Genomic DNA, 19,637 nt, shown 5'->3' with positions numbered 1-19,637 from the left:
TATATATATATATATATAAAAGAACTGCTATAAGCAGAATTAAAACCAACCCTTAAAACGCTTGAACTTAGAAAATCGTTATTATAATAAGACTGACACAATACTTTCTTGAATCGTTTCTTCTGGAACAATCAAAGAGAAATGTTCAATGGGATAAGCAGCATGTTGTGGAATAAATATATATAAAATGAAAAGACTGACTACTTTCTGTTGAAAGAAATTGGGCTAGTTATTCAACACAAAAAAACCAATAATGAAAATAGACGGATGGGTGTACAGCCGTGGTCTCAAAGTCATCCTTCATAAACAAACTGAACAAAGTTCTCCTTTCCTGAAAACCTTGCCAGCTGTTTTCAGCTCAGTACAAGCACTCCTCCTTTTCTTTCTTCTTCTTTGGTTTTAAGATCCATAAGCTGGTATCCACCTCTTTCCAGAACCTGTTCCTACTACTACGGCAGCATACCTGTTGGGTGTCGCTTGGATGCTTGCTTTCACTTCTTTTACAATCTATTGTGCTATAACCTACATTTCGCTTTGTCCACGCTGGCCTTAAAGGCAGAAACTTAACAAGCCCCACAGTTGCAAATAAAACATGAAACAGGAAAAAAAGAGCACACACTTCCCTCCCCCCGTTTTACAAATTTAGACTTGTGTAGGAGCACTTCCCTGGAAACGTACATTAAACAAATTTCCTGTTTATAAGGTGACTTCATTTAATACATATACTCACGTAGAAAGTCACAACACCATTTGACACATTAACTGTGTTAGTGTAAAACAAGTTATTTTGGACATTTCCTTACCATAATGCTACATACTATCTCATACCTGCACTGCAGTACTTCACCCAAAGCACCTGACCTCAAGTGAAAATGTGCATGTTTTGAAATTTCCAATTGCTCTGTTCACAGCAGCAGCATATATCTGCTGTAGGACTTTGAGATGCATTTGTTAAGACTCTGGGAATTTCTCTTTACTGAACAGCTCAACTAGTAGCTGTTTGCCCTTTCCAGGTAAATGATAAAGAAAACACCCTAGAGGACTAGCAACCAACAAATGATACCAGCCATGCCCATGTTATGGGGTGGTTGTGTTAGGAATGATAGGCTGTTCTACCTTGAGCTTTAGCCTAAATTATTTGATGGGAATATCGTTTGAATTCAAAGGTGGCATTACAAATTTCATACCATGTGCCTGCACGTGGACTGGATTTGAACTCCTGCCAACTTGTGAAGGTTAATGTAAGTTAACTTTGAGCTATCTCGCTGGCATTGAAAGGGCCAATGCTTTACTTACAGGTTGGTTCACTGGTTTATTTGGGTAAATCCTGTGTCCAAGCCAAAGATAGAAGTTCACCATATTATAAAAGACCTCCATTCCTCTCTTAACATTACAAATATATTTGATACCAAATAATATTCAATCACATGGTTCTTGAGTAGTTATATGAAAGCACCTAGCCACAAAATAAATACTCTGTGAAATGCATCAGAATTGTTTTCTTAATAGTAATTATAGAAGACATTTAAATCCTTAGACTGCACTCTTTGTTCCACGAAATTTATGACATTATTAAGTTTAATACAAACAGATCTACTGTAAGTACAATTTTAAAGCCACCAAATGGTGGCAAATTGCTACCCAAATGGATATTTCTACCCTATTCCCTCCCCCAGAAGTCCCACTATTATTGTTACCTTAGACATGACACATCAAGCTAAGAAAATATTCCACACAGTTTAATAAAACTTAAAACCCCCCTTCTAATCAATGACTTACCTTTAAGAGAGCCAAAGCTACGTGGAAGATTATGTTCATACCCTGAAAATAAGAAGAAAAATACTTCAATCAATCCCAGCATAAAAATCTCTCCTCTATATTACTTCTCTCTAGGTAGCCTTGTAACTAGATGCTGCGATCTCTAGGGAATGCTTCCCTTTTCCCGCTACACTTCAAAGTTCATCATTAAAGCCCCAAAGCAGTTTCCAGACTCCCAGCTGGGGAAGATTACAGCTCTTTGGAGCTTCCGGAATCTCACTGTTCAATTTGTCAGGTGCTGTGGATTTGTCAAGATATCCCTCCATCATTTCAGTACCTGTCAAAGCTGGTTTTCGTGAACGGTGCAGAATATTGCAACAAGCAGGGTATCAATAAAATGTAATAAATATTCTAGTTGATAGGATTTTTGCAAAGTAACTGAACTTAGCTATGATTAATCATGTACAATCTTTCATGCTCAAACTGTAAAAAAACCCCAAAATAAAACAGAAAAACCCCACAAGTACAAAACACACCTTTTTTATGTTATCAGCGAAAGATCAAAACCATTTCATAGGTAAGCAAATTGATGTCTGTATAAAATAGTCTGCTTTCTTGTTTTCAAAAGCTGGGTATACAAGTGCACAGACATTCATCCAGTGAATAACAGAATGGCAATGTCCAATTATTTAAAAATCAAAGAAAGTAAAAACCACTCCACTGACTGACTACAGAGGGGTGAAGATGGCTACATTTCCAGTAGGTTGTATACAAAAATAGGAAGTGCCACTCCTCCACTTTTGTTCAACATCTTTTTAATTTGACAATCAGGACCTCGAGGTTCTCCCAGGGGAAGGTGAACATGTACCCTGAATGAGCGTCCTTTGGAGCAGCCTAACTGAACCAAGTCTTGGGGTCCTGCTTGGAAAACTAGCCAGGGCAGCTCAGGGCAGAAGACACAAGATAAGAGCCTTGCTGGCAGTGCACGCATTGCCTCTGCCGATGGAAGAGACCCTCCTGTCTGTAGCCTACCTATCCTGATTATTTAATATTATAACATATTATATATGTTCATCCAAATATGAAAAACACCACACGCGATTCTCATTTGCTGTATTATGTACTTTGTGTTCAGACTCTTTTCCTAGATTATATTATACAAATCCTCTCGCCTGCTTGTTTAATAGCATAATAAATCTCTTCTTATAATGTCTTTCAGAGCTGATATCTAAAAATGTCTCAGCAGACTTCCACACCAGTAATACTGTCACTGCAATATATATTGTTGTGGATAACAACAGGACTTTTTATAAGGAAACCTTCTCCAAGAAATTTCTGCTTCTGCAACTGAGTATTTTTCCAAGCCTCTTCCTGAAAGCCTGAGACCATATTTCTATAAAAATCAGCTTTTATAAAAATCTGCAGAGACTTTTCAGTGGCATTCTTGGGAAGAAATTGTATTTTTTTACATGGACGGCATGGTGCCTTAAAGGGACTTTACCATTAATGAGTCTTGGAAATGCTATGACATTAGACATAATGAATATTGCAACAGTCTGCTAATTACTTTGCAATTCGATGCATAATCATCATGATAACAAATGGACTTTTTCCACTAGAGGTCACAATTGTAGCAGGACTGAACCTTGCTTCATTAATAGGAAATCCTACTTCCAAACGGGATAACAAATATTTCATGTACAACAATGGTTATTTTGCTTTTTATACTTCTTTTTTCATAGAAAAAAACATCTGATTATAAATTTCAGTGATGACACTGATAATACTAGAGCACCAGCAGCAGGAAAACAGGCTTATATTACTCTCAGTTTTATTCTGAATAACAACCTGAAGTCAACAGTTCATTCCACAAAGTCACGACATTAACAACTTTTACTTCCGAACAGAGGGGATTTGATAGGAACATACAATCTATAAGTGAGAGGCGTAACTACAAGCCATCACAGCCATTGTGGTTCCTTCTTAACTAACTGATTGATCAGATTTTGTTATTTTATGAGTAGGAGTATTAAGTCCAATTCTCGGATTCCTGAGGAATTAGTGTTTTGTCTATTTTCTGGCATTACTAAAAAAAATCCAGGAACAAAACCAAACCAGTTTTAACTTATTTTCTAAATACCTTTTTTTTCTGGTCTGCCTGAAACTCACATTGTTTCTGAATTGAAACTAACCAAACTCTTTCCTGGTACTCCTCTTATATGATCGCCCTTCCCATGGATAGCAAACGCAGCAGAAATAGGTTTCCTCCTGCCTTGAGAATCTCCAGCCCTTTTTCCAGCCCCACCAGGCAGAAGGCAGCTCACAGACTCCCTCCTGTTACTTGAGATAACCTGTTCAACACACAAGCACCCAAAAATCAGAACATCAAAAGGACTTAAAATCTTTGTATACAGCTGTCCTGAGCAGCACTCCATTAATCCTGGCAACAGAAAACAATCTGCATCTTCCTCAGGAAGGGAAGTCCTCTAAGGGAAAGGTAACTCCCAACTCAAGGCAATATTTTAGACCTGAGGTCTCAATTGCTGCAGTTTCATGCTGACCAGCTTGGGCTTGCTGGACCTGAAGGACCTTGACAGCTGAGTGAACTGGAAGTGGCATCTGGCAATCTACAGTGAGGCTTCTACTCATCTTTGGGTTTACAGCAAGATGCTTTAGATTTCAAATGCACTGCCTTACCCACCCATTTTAACAACATATTTTATAACCACTGATCTACATACTTGAGTTATTTTTTCCTAATGCATGCAAGTCTATTCTGACATAGCCAAGTTTAATGATTATGATTATGAGAAAGAAGGCTCAGCTCATTTTTTCCACAATCTCTTATTTAAAATCTTACTTCATTTACCACACACTGATTTATAAGGTTCAGCTTAAACTTCTCCATCTATTTTAGAAGAAGGACCAAAAATACCAATGTGCACCAGACATATAAATCACTGCTAGCAATATCCCTCCAGCAATTTTATAATGGAAACATGAAAGTACATACAAATCATCCACAGGGGAAAAGAGAAGGGAGCCCCTATTAGACAAGCTTTGGATAATTACTTTTTAAAACCAAAGGTCACATGCTTAACTAGGCATTTGGAAATAAATGCTTTAATATCATGCAGATCTCATCTTAATAGCTAAAAAAATTGCTTGCAAACATTAAGCCCACAGGCAAGGATCCCAGAAATGAGGATCTGGATGTCCTCCTCCCAGGAGCTTTTAACTAGCCTTTTGCAGAAGGCCAACAGTTTCTATGGCAGCCTGTCTTCGAGGCTTACCTGCCTAGTTAAGCGTCTGCACAGTAGTATCTTCTTTTTTTCCAACAGGTGCTGCTTAAGAACCTTCTCAAGCTTGTGTAGAGGCCTAGAGCATTTCAGCAGAACCCATTAAGCTCAGGAGTTTTGGAGAAGGAACAAGTCCACCTCAAAGCATGCAACTCCTGACTATTCTGCGGTCAAGATGGTAAGATGAGGGTCAGGAAAGGGAAAAATTTAGAGTCTGTGCTATCGTACAGCCTCCTTACGGCTCCTGCTGACTGCCATGCTGACTGTTCTCTGCTTTACAAAGACTTCCATAGGGCAGCACTTACTCAAGAAGAAAGGGCACAGTTTTACAGAAGAACCCTTCAGACCTACTGGGATGATAGTGCTGGGATGCACACTCACCATCTGGTAGGTCACCATTTAACTCATTAAGCTTGCCCTTCATGGAAGCATCCGCTTACTTGCATTACACATCAGAAGCCCGTCATTTCCAACAGAGGTCGTAGGTAATATTGTCATGGGCGAAACAGTGAAGCTGTATCTCATAAGACTGTAAAAATGAAACACTTCAACTGGAAATTATATATGCACACTGAAATAAGGCTGGCTTAAAATAAGTGGAAATCTTATTATGTTAATTCTCTACTAGTGAGAGATTTTCACAGTCCCTTAGTTCCCTCTGAGGCCAACATGCCTTCTGCAGACAGAAGAACTCTTTGAGGAGCCCTCACTTTGAGTCCCTCTGCTCTTTGAAACAAGATGACTTTCAAAAAGGCTGGAAAAGAAGATTGGGAACAAAGGGCAATCAGAGAATGATAAAGATCTGATTTTGTAGGATCCAGTTTGCATTCAGTGAGATCTCTGTGACAGAAAGGATGCTCATGGCTTCCTTTGGAAGAGAGGAGGCATATCTATCCATTTGATCCAGAAGATCTACCCAGAGACCAGACAAAAGGGTGTTAAGGGGGCAGCAAACTAACACTTGCTACTGGCAACGCTCAACAGCATAGCATGGAGCTGGCAGAAGAGTTAGGCTAAACAATTTAATCATGTAGTATCTGGACAACAACTGCATAGGGAACAACTTCAGAGTTTATCTCCCATTTTAAAGACTTTCTTTAATGACAGAAGCCTTGTGAGAAGGTAGGCTATATTAAATACTAGCATTTCTGCCTTTCCAGCCCAGGCCACCGGACAGACCTTCCCCTGATTATAGAGCAATGCCCTCTGCATCATTTTGACAAAAAAATATAAGTTAATCTCTCCAAAAATCTATAGAAAATTCATTAGTGTCCTATCTGTGGTTTTGCTCCTAGGTATGCAAGACATGTAGGAGGAAACAGTGAAGATACTGATACAATGTTCTCTAAAGGTCAGCACCCGGTAAAGATATACATGAAAGTCAACTGAAGATCTCCTTATGGTCCGAGAAGACTCACAAGACATGCTACCAGGAGAACTAGTTAATCTGTTGCAGCTTTCTAATAACTGATTTTTCTTTTTTTTTAAAAGGGAGATTAGCTATTCAGCTGAAGTTAATTTGACATTGTTTTGCAACTCGAAAGTGTTCCATAATTATGTGTTCAGTTGCACACTATTTCAAAGGAGCTACTGAGGGTAATTGGGGTTACAAACTCTAAAGGAGAATTAAAATTCTATTTACGTTTTGGATTGCTTCCAGCAAAACATTTGTTTGGCAACTCTAATATGTTGAGAGCACACAATAAACTTTAGGAATGTCACAAATGTATTTATTTTGCTGACAACATAAATATATGGTCTGAAGCTCAAATTTCTCTTTGTAAGTAAGGCAGACTTGGAGCACGCTCTGCAGGGATATGCATGTTAATTAACATCTTTTACTCAGATATAATTTGTATAGCTTGTACATTTATTCTAGTTCAATGACAAGACAACTAAGGAAAAGAAAGGTTAACTCATTCAAATCAGGCACAACACAAAATAGCAAGCTTTGTATAAGCAATAGATACAGCTTTCTTACAGAGCAGTTACATTAGAGAGGAAAAAAAAAAGAAAAACCAAACTGCACAGAGATCTTACTGCTAACATATGAGATATAGTCGACTTAGACTGGGCTTCCCCCATCGATGCTGAATACATTGCCTACTACAATCACTCACAGCAGGAAATGTTATAACACAAGAAAGAAGAAAAGAAAATACAGAAATCTCGATCCTGATACTACAATGCTGTGAATAGCACACAAACCCAATTAAAATCAGTTGACTGAATTATTAGATAAGCAGGTACCAGGGAGACGTTAAAAACGGCACCATGGGATTCAGTATTTATCATGCTACTTTCCTGTACTTTGCAGCATGAAAAGGCACATGATAAATATTACCGCACAACCATAAACCTGGATTAGTATGATTTCACATTAAAATCTGTTTGTTTGGTTGCTTTTAACAGAAGTGAATGGGATTTAGGAGTGCTAGTAACTATTTACATGTTTTGGGTGATTTTCACATAATTTGCTGCTGAGATGTTGCTATGGCTGACTGAAGGTGAAGAGTGCTGAGATTAGCACTTTTTCCTCTCCAGCTTCTGTGACTGTTCTCAAAGAATAAAAATCACAGCCACAGAATTTTAAGTCTTTTCCACATACCAAATTGTTCCCTGGCACTGGGTATTTCTGCAGTGGCATGTTCCTAATTCACAGGCAGCTGGTAATGGGCCAGCAGCATGCTTTCTCCATTTGCTTGACCAAGCAATACACCGATACTACTTTTCTGCTTTTCAGAGGTTTAAATTACAGGGATTTTTAAACAGACTTTCCCTCTTTCCAAACCTGATTAATAGGGGGAAGAAGGGGGCCTGAATCCACACTAGGCATCAAGGGCCTTATCACATACATACGAGGACAGAAAAAGAGGCCTCATCTCTCTGTAGATAAGACAGGTCCTCCAGCTCTCATATGGAAACGGAACGGTTGTTAGAAATGCTCAAAAGAGCAGTAATCTTCCAGACCTCAATCTTCTTGAGAGGAGACAAGAAGAGGGGTTCAGAACACCTCTTGGCAGAGAGCCGTATCTCTACATGGGGTCACGTAACACAATGAAAAAAGTATGCCCATGTTGAATCAATGTCCTGCTTCCCCTGCACTCTGTCTGATCTCCTTCCCAGTGTTCATTCTTCATCTTCTCCCTTTCTCTGCCACAGCACAGTCCTGGTCCTTGCCTCCCTATACCTTGACATTCCTTTTCCCTTCCCAACAGTCACCTGAACGCAAAGTTCACATTTTGATTTTACGTACTTAGAAAATTCAGTATGGCCTCAGGTTCCAAGCATGAGGTCATGGAAAGTGTTTTGGCAGAGGCAGACTGCGCCACCCTCTTTTTTAAAAACAGTCCTGAAATTAGCTTAGCTTCCTGGATTTGTTCATGGAACATCACCCTCCCATTTGTGATACTTCCCTTCAGTTATTTCTGAAGCATTTTTGAGGATTGCCAAGACCGCTTAGAATACGCTGCTATTCAAATACAGCAGATGGCACTGGTGTTAAGTAAGCATTATGGAAATTTACTGTATTCCTAGAAAAAAAAAATCAACCAAGTGAACATCAACTAGTAAGTGGCTAAAATATTTCAGTTGCAATGAAGAAAGTAAGTCAGAGACATACTGTGACACATGACATTAGATGTCTCTTTCCTCTAAGGCACAAATTAGGTCATTCACATAGGTCCCTCATCTTCAGTAACTTTTCACCTGTATCTTAGAACATTTTCTGAAACAGAAGCAGCCTCAACATTTTCGGACCACAACATTTATCAACACCACCAAAAAGGTACCTTCTGTTCGCATAAGTTATCTTGAATTGCAGATTGTTGTGAGACTGTTTTTTCTTTGCTCGTGCTGAGTATTTATCACCAGCCTTGTTATTTTTGGGATAAACAAGCTGCAGCTATGAATGAAAGATACATAAATTATGGATGCTCACAGAAACTGCTGGACAACATAGTGTAAAGGTTTCTGTTAAACCCTGTGGCTCTCCAAGAACCTCTCCGAAGTACTCCATTGAAATACTCTTCTCCTCCATCCAAGCTTAAATTCTTACAAATTCTGTGTAGCTTCAGACATGAACAGAACATTTTGTGTGCCCCGTGCCTGTGGCAATACAGAACTCTGTATTACATACCTCCAATAATTCTGCTATTGACTGAAATTTTATATCCAGACACCTAATACTTATGACTTTCAGTTTGAAAATAACTTAAAATTCTTTATCATTATAATCTGAATGTTTTAAATGCACATATGCAAAACCATTACAAAGTTCCTCATCACCAAACACACAATTAAATACTACATCCTTTTTTCTTTCTTTTTACTTTAATTTCTGTTCTAGTACTGGAAAAAACACAGTAGAATACAGCTGTAGTAATTAGCTAAATCATGCTAAAATAACTTTTAGCATGGATTTAAATAACTCATCTAAATACATAAAAGCAGAACATCCAGGGCCAGAAAAATCTAAGCTAACTCCACTGCAGACCTCAAGTTTTTGCAACAAAAAAGGCTGTTATGGCTGACATGTCAACAGATGCTTGAATGTGGCAAAGCAGCATTACCATTGGACATATATGTTGAAATTCTAGTCTTCCATCTGGAGTCTGAAACAACCTATTCTCTTTCTTCTTAAATTAATTGAAAGCTGGCAGTCTCAGAATGAAATCCTTTCCAGTCTCTTAGCATGAAACAGCAGTAGCTGATAAAGACTTCAGAAAGAGACTTAGCTCTCTAGCAGGCATAATGCATAGAGCAATGGACAGGAGGAAAGAAACAGTCTGAATGCCGAAGTCTAATCGCTTATATTCGTAAGAAGGAAAACAAACACACACCCCCAACAGACTTTTCCAACTCACACGTATGACATTGACTTTACTTTTGTATGTAGTACTGAAACAATGCAGGCAGTTTCAGCACAGATCTATACCTACTTAGAATTTAAGCCTACTTTTAATATGCTGTTACTAAAAGATATTTTATTTCTAGCAGGCCTAATCTGCTGTTTTGTAAGATTTATTAAAACATCCATAATTGGAAGGGTTAACAAATGCAGACCATGTGTCAACAACAAGTAATTCCAAAAAGTTTAATTTTGCGTCCCCTATAGATATATAGAAGATAAACAACTGTAGACAATCTTTTATTTAATTCACATTTGAGCGCAGATTTACAGAGGAAGTGGGCTTGTTCCTGACACAGTTCCTGAGGAAGTTTAATAAATTAAAATGTTAATCTGTTCTTTTTCAACTCTGTTGAAGGCATCACAGAAGTATCTGACAGTGACAGAGGAAAAATAGCAGGCTATTATGGTATCTACTACTCAGTTAGTACTAACACGCAGAGACGACTGGTCTTATCGTCTGAGTGATACCATACGGCGCAGTGTTTCCTGGCACATCCATTCTTCAGCAAGACACGCGTAAGACTGAAATCAAATCTTCAGCGCCAATAGTTATAATTCTTCTAAGATTTTCATTATCTCATTATGAAGCAGCGCTCCCAGGAAGCACATCTACACAACATGGTGCCACATTTTTACTATCACTAGGTGCTCATTTACCAGCACCAAGTCACTCATATTTTAAAAGATTTTTAAAAACACCCATCAGTCTTCATTATCACAGAGAGTTTCTCAAACCTAATTATAAAAGTTATTTTATACAAAGTTCTGAATGCAGTAGTTGATAAATAAAGGCCAAGGAATGACGGTATCTAGCTTTCAATTCCTACTTCTTCCACTGCGCTGCTGTGTGGTCCTGTGAAAGGTAGTTTCACTTCTCTGTTATTAGCTATATTAGGAAACATTAAATTATTTCATATTCAAAATTGATAGATAACCAGCTGCATCCCTTTCTATTCAGTTTTGATCACAGAATGGCAGCTTAGCAGTCAAACTATTAATTTTTGTAACAAGACTATGTAATTACTGACACTAAAATAGACAAATATCTGTACCAGCTCAGAAAAGGCAGCATGTAGTAGGGTTTTTATACACTCCTTAAAAGGAGAGATGCCCAATCCTTAAGTATATTATATCCCCAAAACTGCACACAAAAATATCCAGGCTCATTTAAAACAGAGGTTACCAATAGCATCTTAAAATTCAAGGTTAACAATGGAACGACAGCTTGAGCTCTGAACCTCCTTTAGTTTTGGCAGTACTGTATATATCACAACCAGTTGAAGTACTTTCTTGTTTTAAGCAGAAGTAGTAATGAAAATTTAGAAAATGCTTATAAATTGTCTGCCAACTGGTTTGGTTTTTTCTGTTCTAAACGCCTATTTAAAGTCACTTATTTAGTACATACCTTCATTTTAAACTGTAAATTTTAAAATGCAAAGTGAAGTTAAATGTCAACTCTTTGGTATTCTATAGCATAATCTAGGTGCAGTTGCTGCACTGGGGACAGCTCTATCTAAGCGATGTGTGCTTTACCTAGATGAGTCGCTATTTCTGAGTATGACTTTAAATACATAATTTAAAATGGAACAAAAAGAGAGCAAAACAGAGCAGGCTCACAAAGTGTTCACTAACATAATGTCATATTGATAGATAAGACTGACAAGTCCAAATACAACTCTGAATTTCATCAACAAAGTTGTTCTTCAGTGCAAACAGAAATAGCAAAAGGAGAAGAGACAAATGATGCAGTTGAAACAGGCAGCTAAAAGGAATGTTGTAGAAAGACTTTCAGCTGATGCTGACATGCTAAAATTTATCTACGTAGCCAGGCAAAAAACATGCAGTTTGCTGTAATTCCATGAAAACTTCCAACTGGATCAAGAGGTTTGTGTTATTCTTATAGGCATTCACAGTATTAAGCCTTATAAATGTACCATGGCACTGAGGAGTACCTGCCTGCAAGGCCAAAATTTTCTTCAAGCTTCTGTCTTAGGAAATACAAAGAATTCAAAAACATTTCATTTCTAGATGAGGATGGGTGACAGATTCTCTCCTACAGGTATTGAGGCAACATTCTAAGGCCACTGGAAATTCGGGTAATTTGGGTGTTGAATCACATCCTCAAAAGCCTAAAGACAGTTTAAAAATAAAAAGGGTCAGAGGAAGACAACAGGATAAAAGAACTCAACCACACAGAGGCCACAGAAAGTCCCAAATTCATATGAATTTAAATAAAATTCTTCTTTCTATCAAGTCATATTTAATGTGAGAATGATGAAAAGACCTCAGCTGTCATGGCACACACTTCGATGGGATTTTAAAAATTTCTCAATACACCTTAATTCCCACCATAAATTTTACTTTCATAGGCTTGCACATCCCTGGATATACTCCTGCCCAGAAGGCCCACTCCCCAGCTTGAGTGCTACCGTTCCACCATGTATGCAAGGGAAGGAAACATGCCTCCCTGGCTAGCTGCGAAACTACAGGATTTCCACCAGGTATTTTTCCCTCCAGATTGGAGAGTTAAAGAATATCTATAAGGTCCGATTTCACTCTTCTAAAAAGAAAATCCCATCCAAAATCTCTTGGCTGACACAAATTGTTCATCCATAATTCAAATATTTTCTCATGGGGACCAGAGAAGCCCCTTGGAATGACTAGCTGGCAGCACCCATTCAGCAATGGTTTTAACTGGTTTTCTTCCCCTAATATTTTTCTTTCATGAAACAGTTGCATAGGATGTAAACACTTTGTCAACGACAGACAGGACTGGGATGCGGAGAAAGCACAGTCAGGAAGGAAGTTTAAGGCTATTTAAAATACACCTGTATCTATGACAAATTAATGAGAAGGTTGGAAGCTTGTTTTTAAAAACACAAGACAGTTAACTTCAAAGGCTTCTCAATTTTTTGTGGATTTTTTTTTTTTTAAGGAGAATGTGTTCCGCTGTTAGCAGCTGCAACTGTTTTCTCTCCTTCCGGTTGCTGAAATTACAGGCATGTTGTTTGTTCAGAGATAAAGTAAAGAACAATTTAATGCAGACAAAATTTTTTTTTTTTTCTGCTCCGTTACTCCTTTTGGAGGCTGACAGGACAGACAGGTTCGCAATATGATTTCAGTCCTCCATTAAGGAACGGTTTCTTTCTTATTCTGTCTATGGCCATATGCCTTCAGATTTTACTTTCCTTCTACGATGAGGGCCAACTAGATTTTTGTTTTAATATGGCTTTAACCTACACTCCTCCCACAAATTCTCAGAAGTGCCTGTTACTTTAGACTGGTTGACTCATGGAATCTTAGGAGCAGTTTTCTGATAGTCTACCCTGTTGCCTCAGTATGTTGTCTACACACTGCCCCACTGTTTCTCAAGATGTCTGAATGTATCTTCTCACTTGAAATCAATTTTCTTACCATTTCTGGTTTATTTTTAGCTGTTGTAAAAGAGGCTCCTTTAGCTTTATGTGATTTCCCTCCGCAAATGCTAACAAGTTTCCCTTTCTCTAGCAGACTCTAGTGTTGCACTCTCTCACTTTCTCCTTGGATTCTTTCACCTTCTTTCCCAGAGTAATTCCTTCAGACATGCTGAGATAAACACTGCCAGATGTGAGATGAATGCAAATGTTTTAAGAATTGTTTCTTTTTTCATTCTAAATATTAAATCTACATTAACCATGACTAAAAGAGTTCTTCAGCATATTTTATCATCCAGCTTAATATAATAAAAGGCACAGAATGCGACTAAGCTGCTAAGACAATGAAATTATTTTCTGTACTTCTTGACAAACAATCCCTTAAAATGGTCATTTATGAGTGCAGGTCTACAGCAAGATCAGAATGAAGTAATAAACTGAACTGACAAAGAATGACCAAATCTACACCAGAAGCTCATTTTGAAACTTAACTCACTAACAGTTCAGAAGTGATCAAGGGATTATGTTCATCTACTGCATGATAAAAGAAGAGGACAAAGGAGAAAAACTAGCCACATTTCACTTCACCATTACTACCTTTCACACTCATTTGGATACCTGGCAGTATTAACCTACCTACCTCTTTTTGATAACTGAGGACCAATATGCAGAAGCGATACTCTTAAGGAAAAAAATATTGAGTTATGAGTGGTGGACAATCTTTGTTTAATAACGAATGCTATCAAGGCATGTGCAGCAAAAGCCTGAAAATCCACAAGTAAAATACTTCACAGTAAAAATTAACAGAACGAACCAGAGTCAACAGTGTTTGATACTCGCGAAGTCCTGTGCATTTAAAATTCTCAATTATTTTATTTATATATTTATATTTTTTAATGTTTGTCACTCATTTAAATCAGAGAGGAAATCAGTGGCAGGTTCAAAAACAGGTTTAATTCCACGGATGCCCTGACTTCCCTGTGACAGGAGGAAGTATTAGTATTTTACCAAAATAAACATTCCAGACTATCAATCTATTCTGCCTGTTTTTTTAAAGGAAGTGCAGATATATCTAAAATACAGAAACATTTTGTACTGGAGTAATGCGTTCCTTAGTTGTAATAGTAGGGTAAAAAACAAAAGGAAAGAGCTTCATTCAATTGCGCTGTTTGGCAGTTCTCGCTATTTGTTTAATGTCAGGCCATCAAAGCAACATGCAATACCCTTACTGTCTGTGGGCACTCTGAATCAGACAATCTGGAGAGCTTTCCCACTAAAAGCCTGCTAGGCTTTTACTACTAGGTATCTTCAAGAAATTAGAATTCCTAACTTTGAATAAATTATTTAAGAAATTAAATGAAGAACAGACGTGTGCATCAGATATTCTTAATTAGATCCCTTAGCAAAGAATAAGGCAATCCACAATTACAATTCTAAAACCAAAACAGCATTTCACTGAACATCTTCTCTTCAATATAACCATGGTTTCTCTCTACATAATTTAGTTACACACATTTTGAAATTAAATAGTAAACGACTCCAACAAAATTAAACAAAAAGAGAAGAAACATTCATGCAGTGGATGAAGGGCTTTCTGATTCAAGGGGGTTTTTTTACCTCACAGAGTAGTAAGTCAATGATGTGGAAGACCATGCAGAGTGGAAACTTGGCAGTAAAAAGAGTGAGGAACCACTGGGATGCATACATATGAGCTTCCAAATTGAGGTCTGAGAAATGGCTGTGCAAGTCTGGTAACTGCTCCTAGAGTAAAGGAAAAAATAAATGCTTCAGTATTACTCATTAATTTTGAGTTCTTAATCTATACTGCCAGTAAGTACCAGGTTGATAAACACTGAAGAACACAACAAAGTGAAATCCTGGCTTCTTCTGAGCAATGGAAATATGTTTCTTCATAAATTTCAGTGCCCATAGTTAGTCTTTAGCAAGATATCCACTATGGATTCCATCACGGTATTAAATAATGTACCGAGATTATGCTGAGAAATTACAAAATCTTCAACAGTCAAAAGGCAGAGCGGTTGTGAAATGAATGTCACACACAGTGTATATTTTTTAAGTTATTCCTTTGCTGTGTCTTGCTATAAATTCTTCTGCTATAAAAACCAATAATACTAGAACAAGAAGATCACCTTGCAGAGCTTGAAAACAACAAAGCCCACAACTCTATCAGACAATTTCTCTAATTAGGATCATATACAAGCAACACAAAATAAGCACTGTTAACCCTACTGTACACAGATGACATATTCATATTCAGCTAATAAAGTAAAAATCTTTGTTAAATATGTCAAAGTATCAAATTAATTAGTATGCAATTCTACTTCATCAAGTAGGAAATACGCATAATTTGACATCTGAAAAAAAGACCATTGAATTATCTGTGGTCTGTTTTGTTTGGTTTTAATATATCTCACAGAGGTGTATATGGTCATCGATGGTAACTGACTCCAGCAGCTAGTGTTCACTATGATAACAGAAGCGCAGGTCAAAGCTTAATGGACTGTTAGTAATTGCTTATTAGTCAGAACAACAATGTATAAAACTTGCAGCTATTTAAGTTAAAGTGCTCTGACTATGAAATAATACCATCTGAGAAAAGAGCAACATATTGAAAACACAGTAAAATATACAAAATGACCTACACTTGATTTGTATTTCATAAGCATCAGGAAGTCCTGATTTGCCTGACCTCTTAACCATCAACATAATACATAGAAAGTAGGACACTGATGGTGCCAGTCCAAAAGATATTCTGCCCTTTATAGAATGGAGACATTCTCTCCAAGCAACATCACGAAATAGGGAAGAGAGAGAATAAGCAAACAGAGAGATAAAAACCCAGATACCTACTCTGCTTGGATACAAAGATTAGCAGCAAGATTGGTATATGAAGGACAAAAGAAATTAGAAATAAATCTGACTCATGACGTTTGGATCCAGATATTAAAATTCCATGCTTTGGTTCTACCCCACCTCTAGCAGGAGAGGGTTTTTATTGTCGAGTAGCTTATGGAAGCGAAGCATTAATCTCTTCTTCATGCCAATATTTCCATGTATTAAAGTAGTAGAATTTGTTACACTGGCCCCACCTGCATTAACTTCTCCAGCTGGAAAAATTTGCAATGGAGATCTTCAAAGTTATTTCTGTAGAGGTCCCTCAAGCCATAGTCATACATTATTTTCACGAATACACAGAATGCCTGCTCCTCCGGCATCTGGTTGGAAAAATACACAAACATAATTTTAAAAAACTGAGTTGAGGCTGGAAATTCCTTACACAAATATGCACACTTAAATACCTTATGCATGATGAATTCAGAACCAGGGATATAATAAGATTTGCAGCAAAGCACTCTGAGTGTTGAATTAAGCAACTAAAATTTCAAGGGAACTACTCTCTTTGATGAACACCTTGATTTGACACTGTAAGACCTTCTTTGAAGAAAACGTGGGATCATATGATAAGTTCATGTAAGTAAACATCCCTACAGCAGCTCAACTGTCATCAGTATTCGTTCTGCCAAATAGATATGAGAACAACCAGTACACAACTCTCAGCTACAGAACAACAATTTAAAGAAAAGAAAAAAAGAAGCAAGCAAGCAAGCAAGAAAAGGCAACAATGCATGATAGTGATTTCTGCTGAGAGAGACTTGGTTAAAAGGGAAAAATTCAGGAGAACTAGGGTATAACCAACCCCGAGTGAGAATAATGCCTATCTGCTTTCACCCAAACCCCAGGACATCAAACTCTCTGAAGACAGGTTTCCCACCATGAATGAGGAAATAACAAATTTTGCCTTCAGAACCTACTTGTGAGCTCAGGAGGGCTCATGCCATCTATTAACATCATGACTTTTTCAGAAGCCCTATCTCCATAATCTTTATTTCATTCTTACCAAAATTTCTCATCCAACAGTTTTAGAAGGAGGTACTAAAGGGCAAGCTGTGTGAGCCACTCTAAAGTTACATTTGTTGGTTTGAGCCCACTGAATGTCAAATTTGTGGGAAGCCCTGTGTCATCAAACCTCCACTCATAAGACAGCTCTCCCCCTTCCCCCATGCCTTCGGGTTACACAGTAATAAGACAGGCACGAGCAGAGCCACTGCAGACCCCAAATCAGGTTTTCAATCGAATTTAAAATCAACCTTTCTTTTACAGGCACCAGATTGTAACAAATGAAAACAATTACTGAGTATCAAGAATGACAACTCTTGCCCTTTTTGTATATTCACTCATTCAGCCTCTTGCCAACCCCTTATCAAAAATCAGCAATAGATAAAAGCTCGGTATTTTCTCCAAAGTGAATTTTAGTCTCTTGATATTTACCTCCAGGGTTTCATCTTTTATGGTTCAGCCTATGATTATGGCCTGTCTCCAGGGCCATGGGAACGCACTTTCATTTTCGTTTTCAGATAGGACATATGAGAGTAACTAGTTGGCATAAAGAACTGCCAAATCAGCTGCTAGCTACCTGTCCAGGCTAGATTCGCCTAGGACAAGCTCTTGGGAATCTCAAAGCTCTTTATCACAATTTATCTGGATGGAATGATCCCCACTGACAGCGGATAAAAGCTGCAGACAAAGTAAAGAGAAGAAATAGTTTATCCTGACCAAAAGCCTTGAATCTGCTCAATAATGAGATGGACACAATTTTTTTTGTTCGTTTGTTTGTAAGGTAACAATCATTTCTAATAAAATTACAGATGCTCATGCACAGACACACCTACCTTGCATGCGCAATCAGACACACGTGCATTGACAACCATTCCTCCCCCAAGACAGTAAGAGGGAACAGAGGCACCAGGCTAAAGTCATTTACAGGCAGAGGCCACCAAGCCCTCGCTCTCAGTGCATGGAAGTTCGGCAGTAATACCAACCCCGAGAATTCAAAATTGTAAATCAAGATTTCATTTCTTATTTATTTTAAACAAAACACATTTTTGGTGCTCCCATTCTGATTTTTAGCATTTAGATATTTGCCCCTTATTATCTTTCCTTTGGAATCACAAAAGCCAGAAACTTACCATTTTTCAAAACTAAATTTTAGGTTTTCACATAGCAATGACTCCCAGAGGTAGACAACAAGAGAAAAAATTCAAATACTGTCAGACTTACAGTAAAATTATTAGAGTTGGCAACACTGTCCCCCTGTGATTAGAAGTTAGCTGCTCACCTTTGATGGGAATTTCATCAAAGCAGCAAAATCACAAAAAGCCAGGATGGAGGTTCAGCCTACTCAACCATCCCTGAAAAGTATCTACACTGAAGAGAAAGGATATTCTGTCCCAGAAAAAAAAGGGAAAGGGAGGGGTCTAGAAATCCATGCAAAGATAGAAGAGTTAGAGAGGGTCTTACAACCATTCACAGCATACAGACTGGTTAGAGAATTTGAGAAAAACAACAGTTTGAGGACATCCTGGGAAGCTCCCAACTTACATGAGCTCACTGAGACTGCTTCCCTTCCCCCCTTTCTCTGATTATTTCAGTTTACTATCCTATTATGAAAGCAAATGTTATAAAGGGCATATTAAAATGAGTGTAATTGCCATTTAGTATTCCCTGTGTATGGGGCAATTTCTTCTAACTCCAGCAATGCTACAAACAGAGGTGATTCTCTACAGTAATGGCAGCATACATCTAAGTGAGGGGAGCTGAAGTATTAGTCAAATGTTAAGAATGTGACACCCACTCATTTCTAAACTACTCTGGTATTGAAAATGGCTAGTTCTTCCAGTGGAACTTAAAAATCCTTCTCTGGGTAAAAAGTTAATGGCAAAATAACTGTTAGATCAGTTAATTTGCAGTATATGTGGGACTGCAATAACGTGACTAATTTCAGGTTTATCCTTCAAGACTCTAAAGCTTCTCTGTAACACTGTCACTGTGTATCATGCTCCTTAAGTCTTCAACGAGTCATAGATCTCCCTAGGAATTACAACTTAAATTAATCTGAATTTGAGTTCCAGATGCTATAGGAAGTGCGTGTGTAACATATATGCCACCAACAGATGACTCAAAACCACAATCTGAAATGTATTTCAACCATGATTAATAATTTATTAATTAAAGCCTGATGGACAAAGCAGGCAAGATCCTGAGTAAGAAGAGCTGTTGAGGTTTGGGGTGGTTTATTCAGATATTCTTTACAATATCCACACTACTTTAATCTGCTGTTTCTCCGCTGATACATCAAAGTTGAAGTATCTTGCAAATACAAAAATTGTGTATTTA

General features: G+C 37.8%; 1 protein-coding gene across 2 annotated transcripts in view; it reads right to left on the bottom strand.

The window, feature by feature from the left end:
* Positions 1-19,637, bottom strand: part of RABGAP1L (RAB GTPase activating protein 1 like) — a 261,437-nt gene that overhangs the window by 83,635 nt on the left and 158,165 nt on the right. For both annotated transcript variants that reach the window (XM_075096820.1, XM_075096821.1), the window contains exons 16-18: positions 16,493-16,618; positions 15,000-15,143; positions 1,780-1,821 (exon numbers count right to left, since the gene is read on the bottom strand). In XM_075096820.1, coding sequence (XP_074952921.1) covers positions 1,780-1,821; positions 15,000-15,143; positions 16,493-16,618 — 312 coding nt within the window. The remainder of the gene's footprint in view (positions 1-1,779; positions 1,822-14,999; positions 15,144-16,492; positions 16,619-19,637) is intronic.

Source organism: Phalacrocorax aristotelis, chromosome 6, assembly GCF_949628215.1.
Source record: "Phalacrocorax aristotelis chromosome 6, bGulAri2.1, whole genome shotgun sequence".
In the NCBI taxonomy this organism is placed as follows: domain Eukaryota; kingdom Metazoa; phylum Chordata; class Aves; order Suliformes; family Phalacrocoracidae; genus Phalacrocorax; species Phalacrocorax aristotelis.
This window is presented reverse-complemented; position numbering and strand designations above follow the sequence as displayed.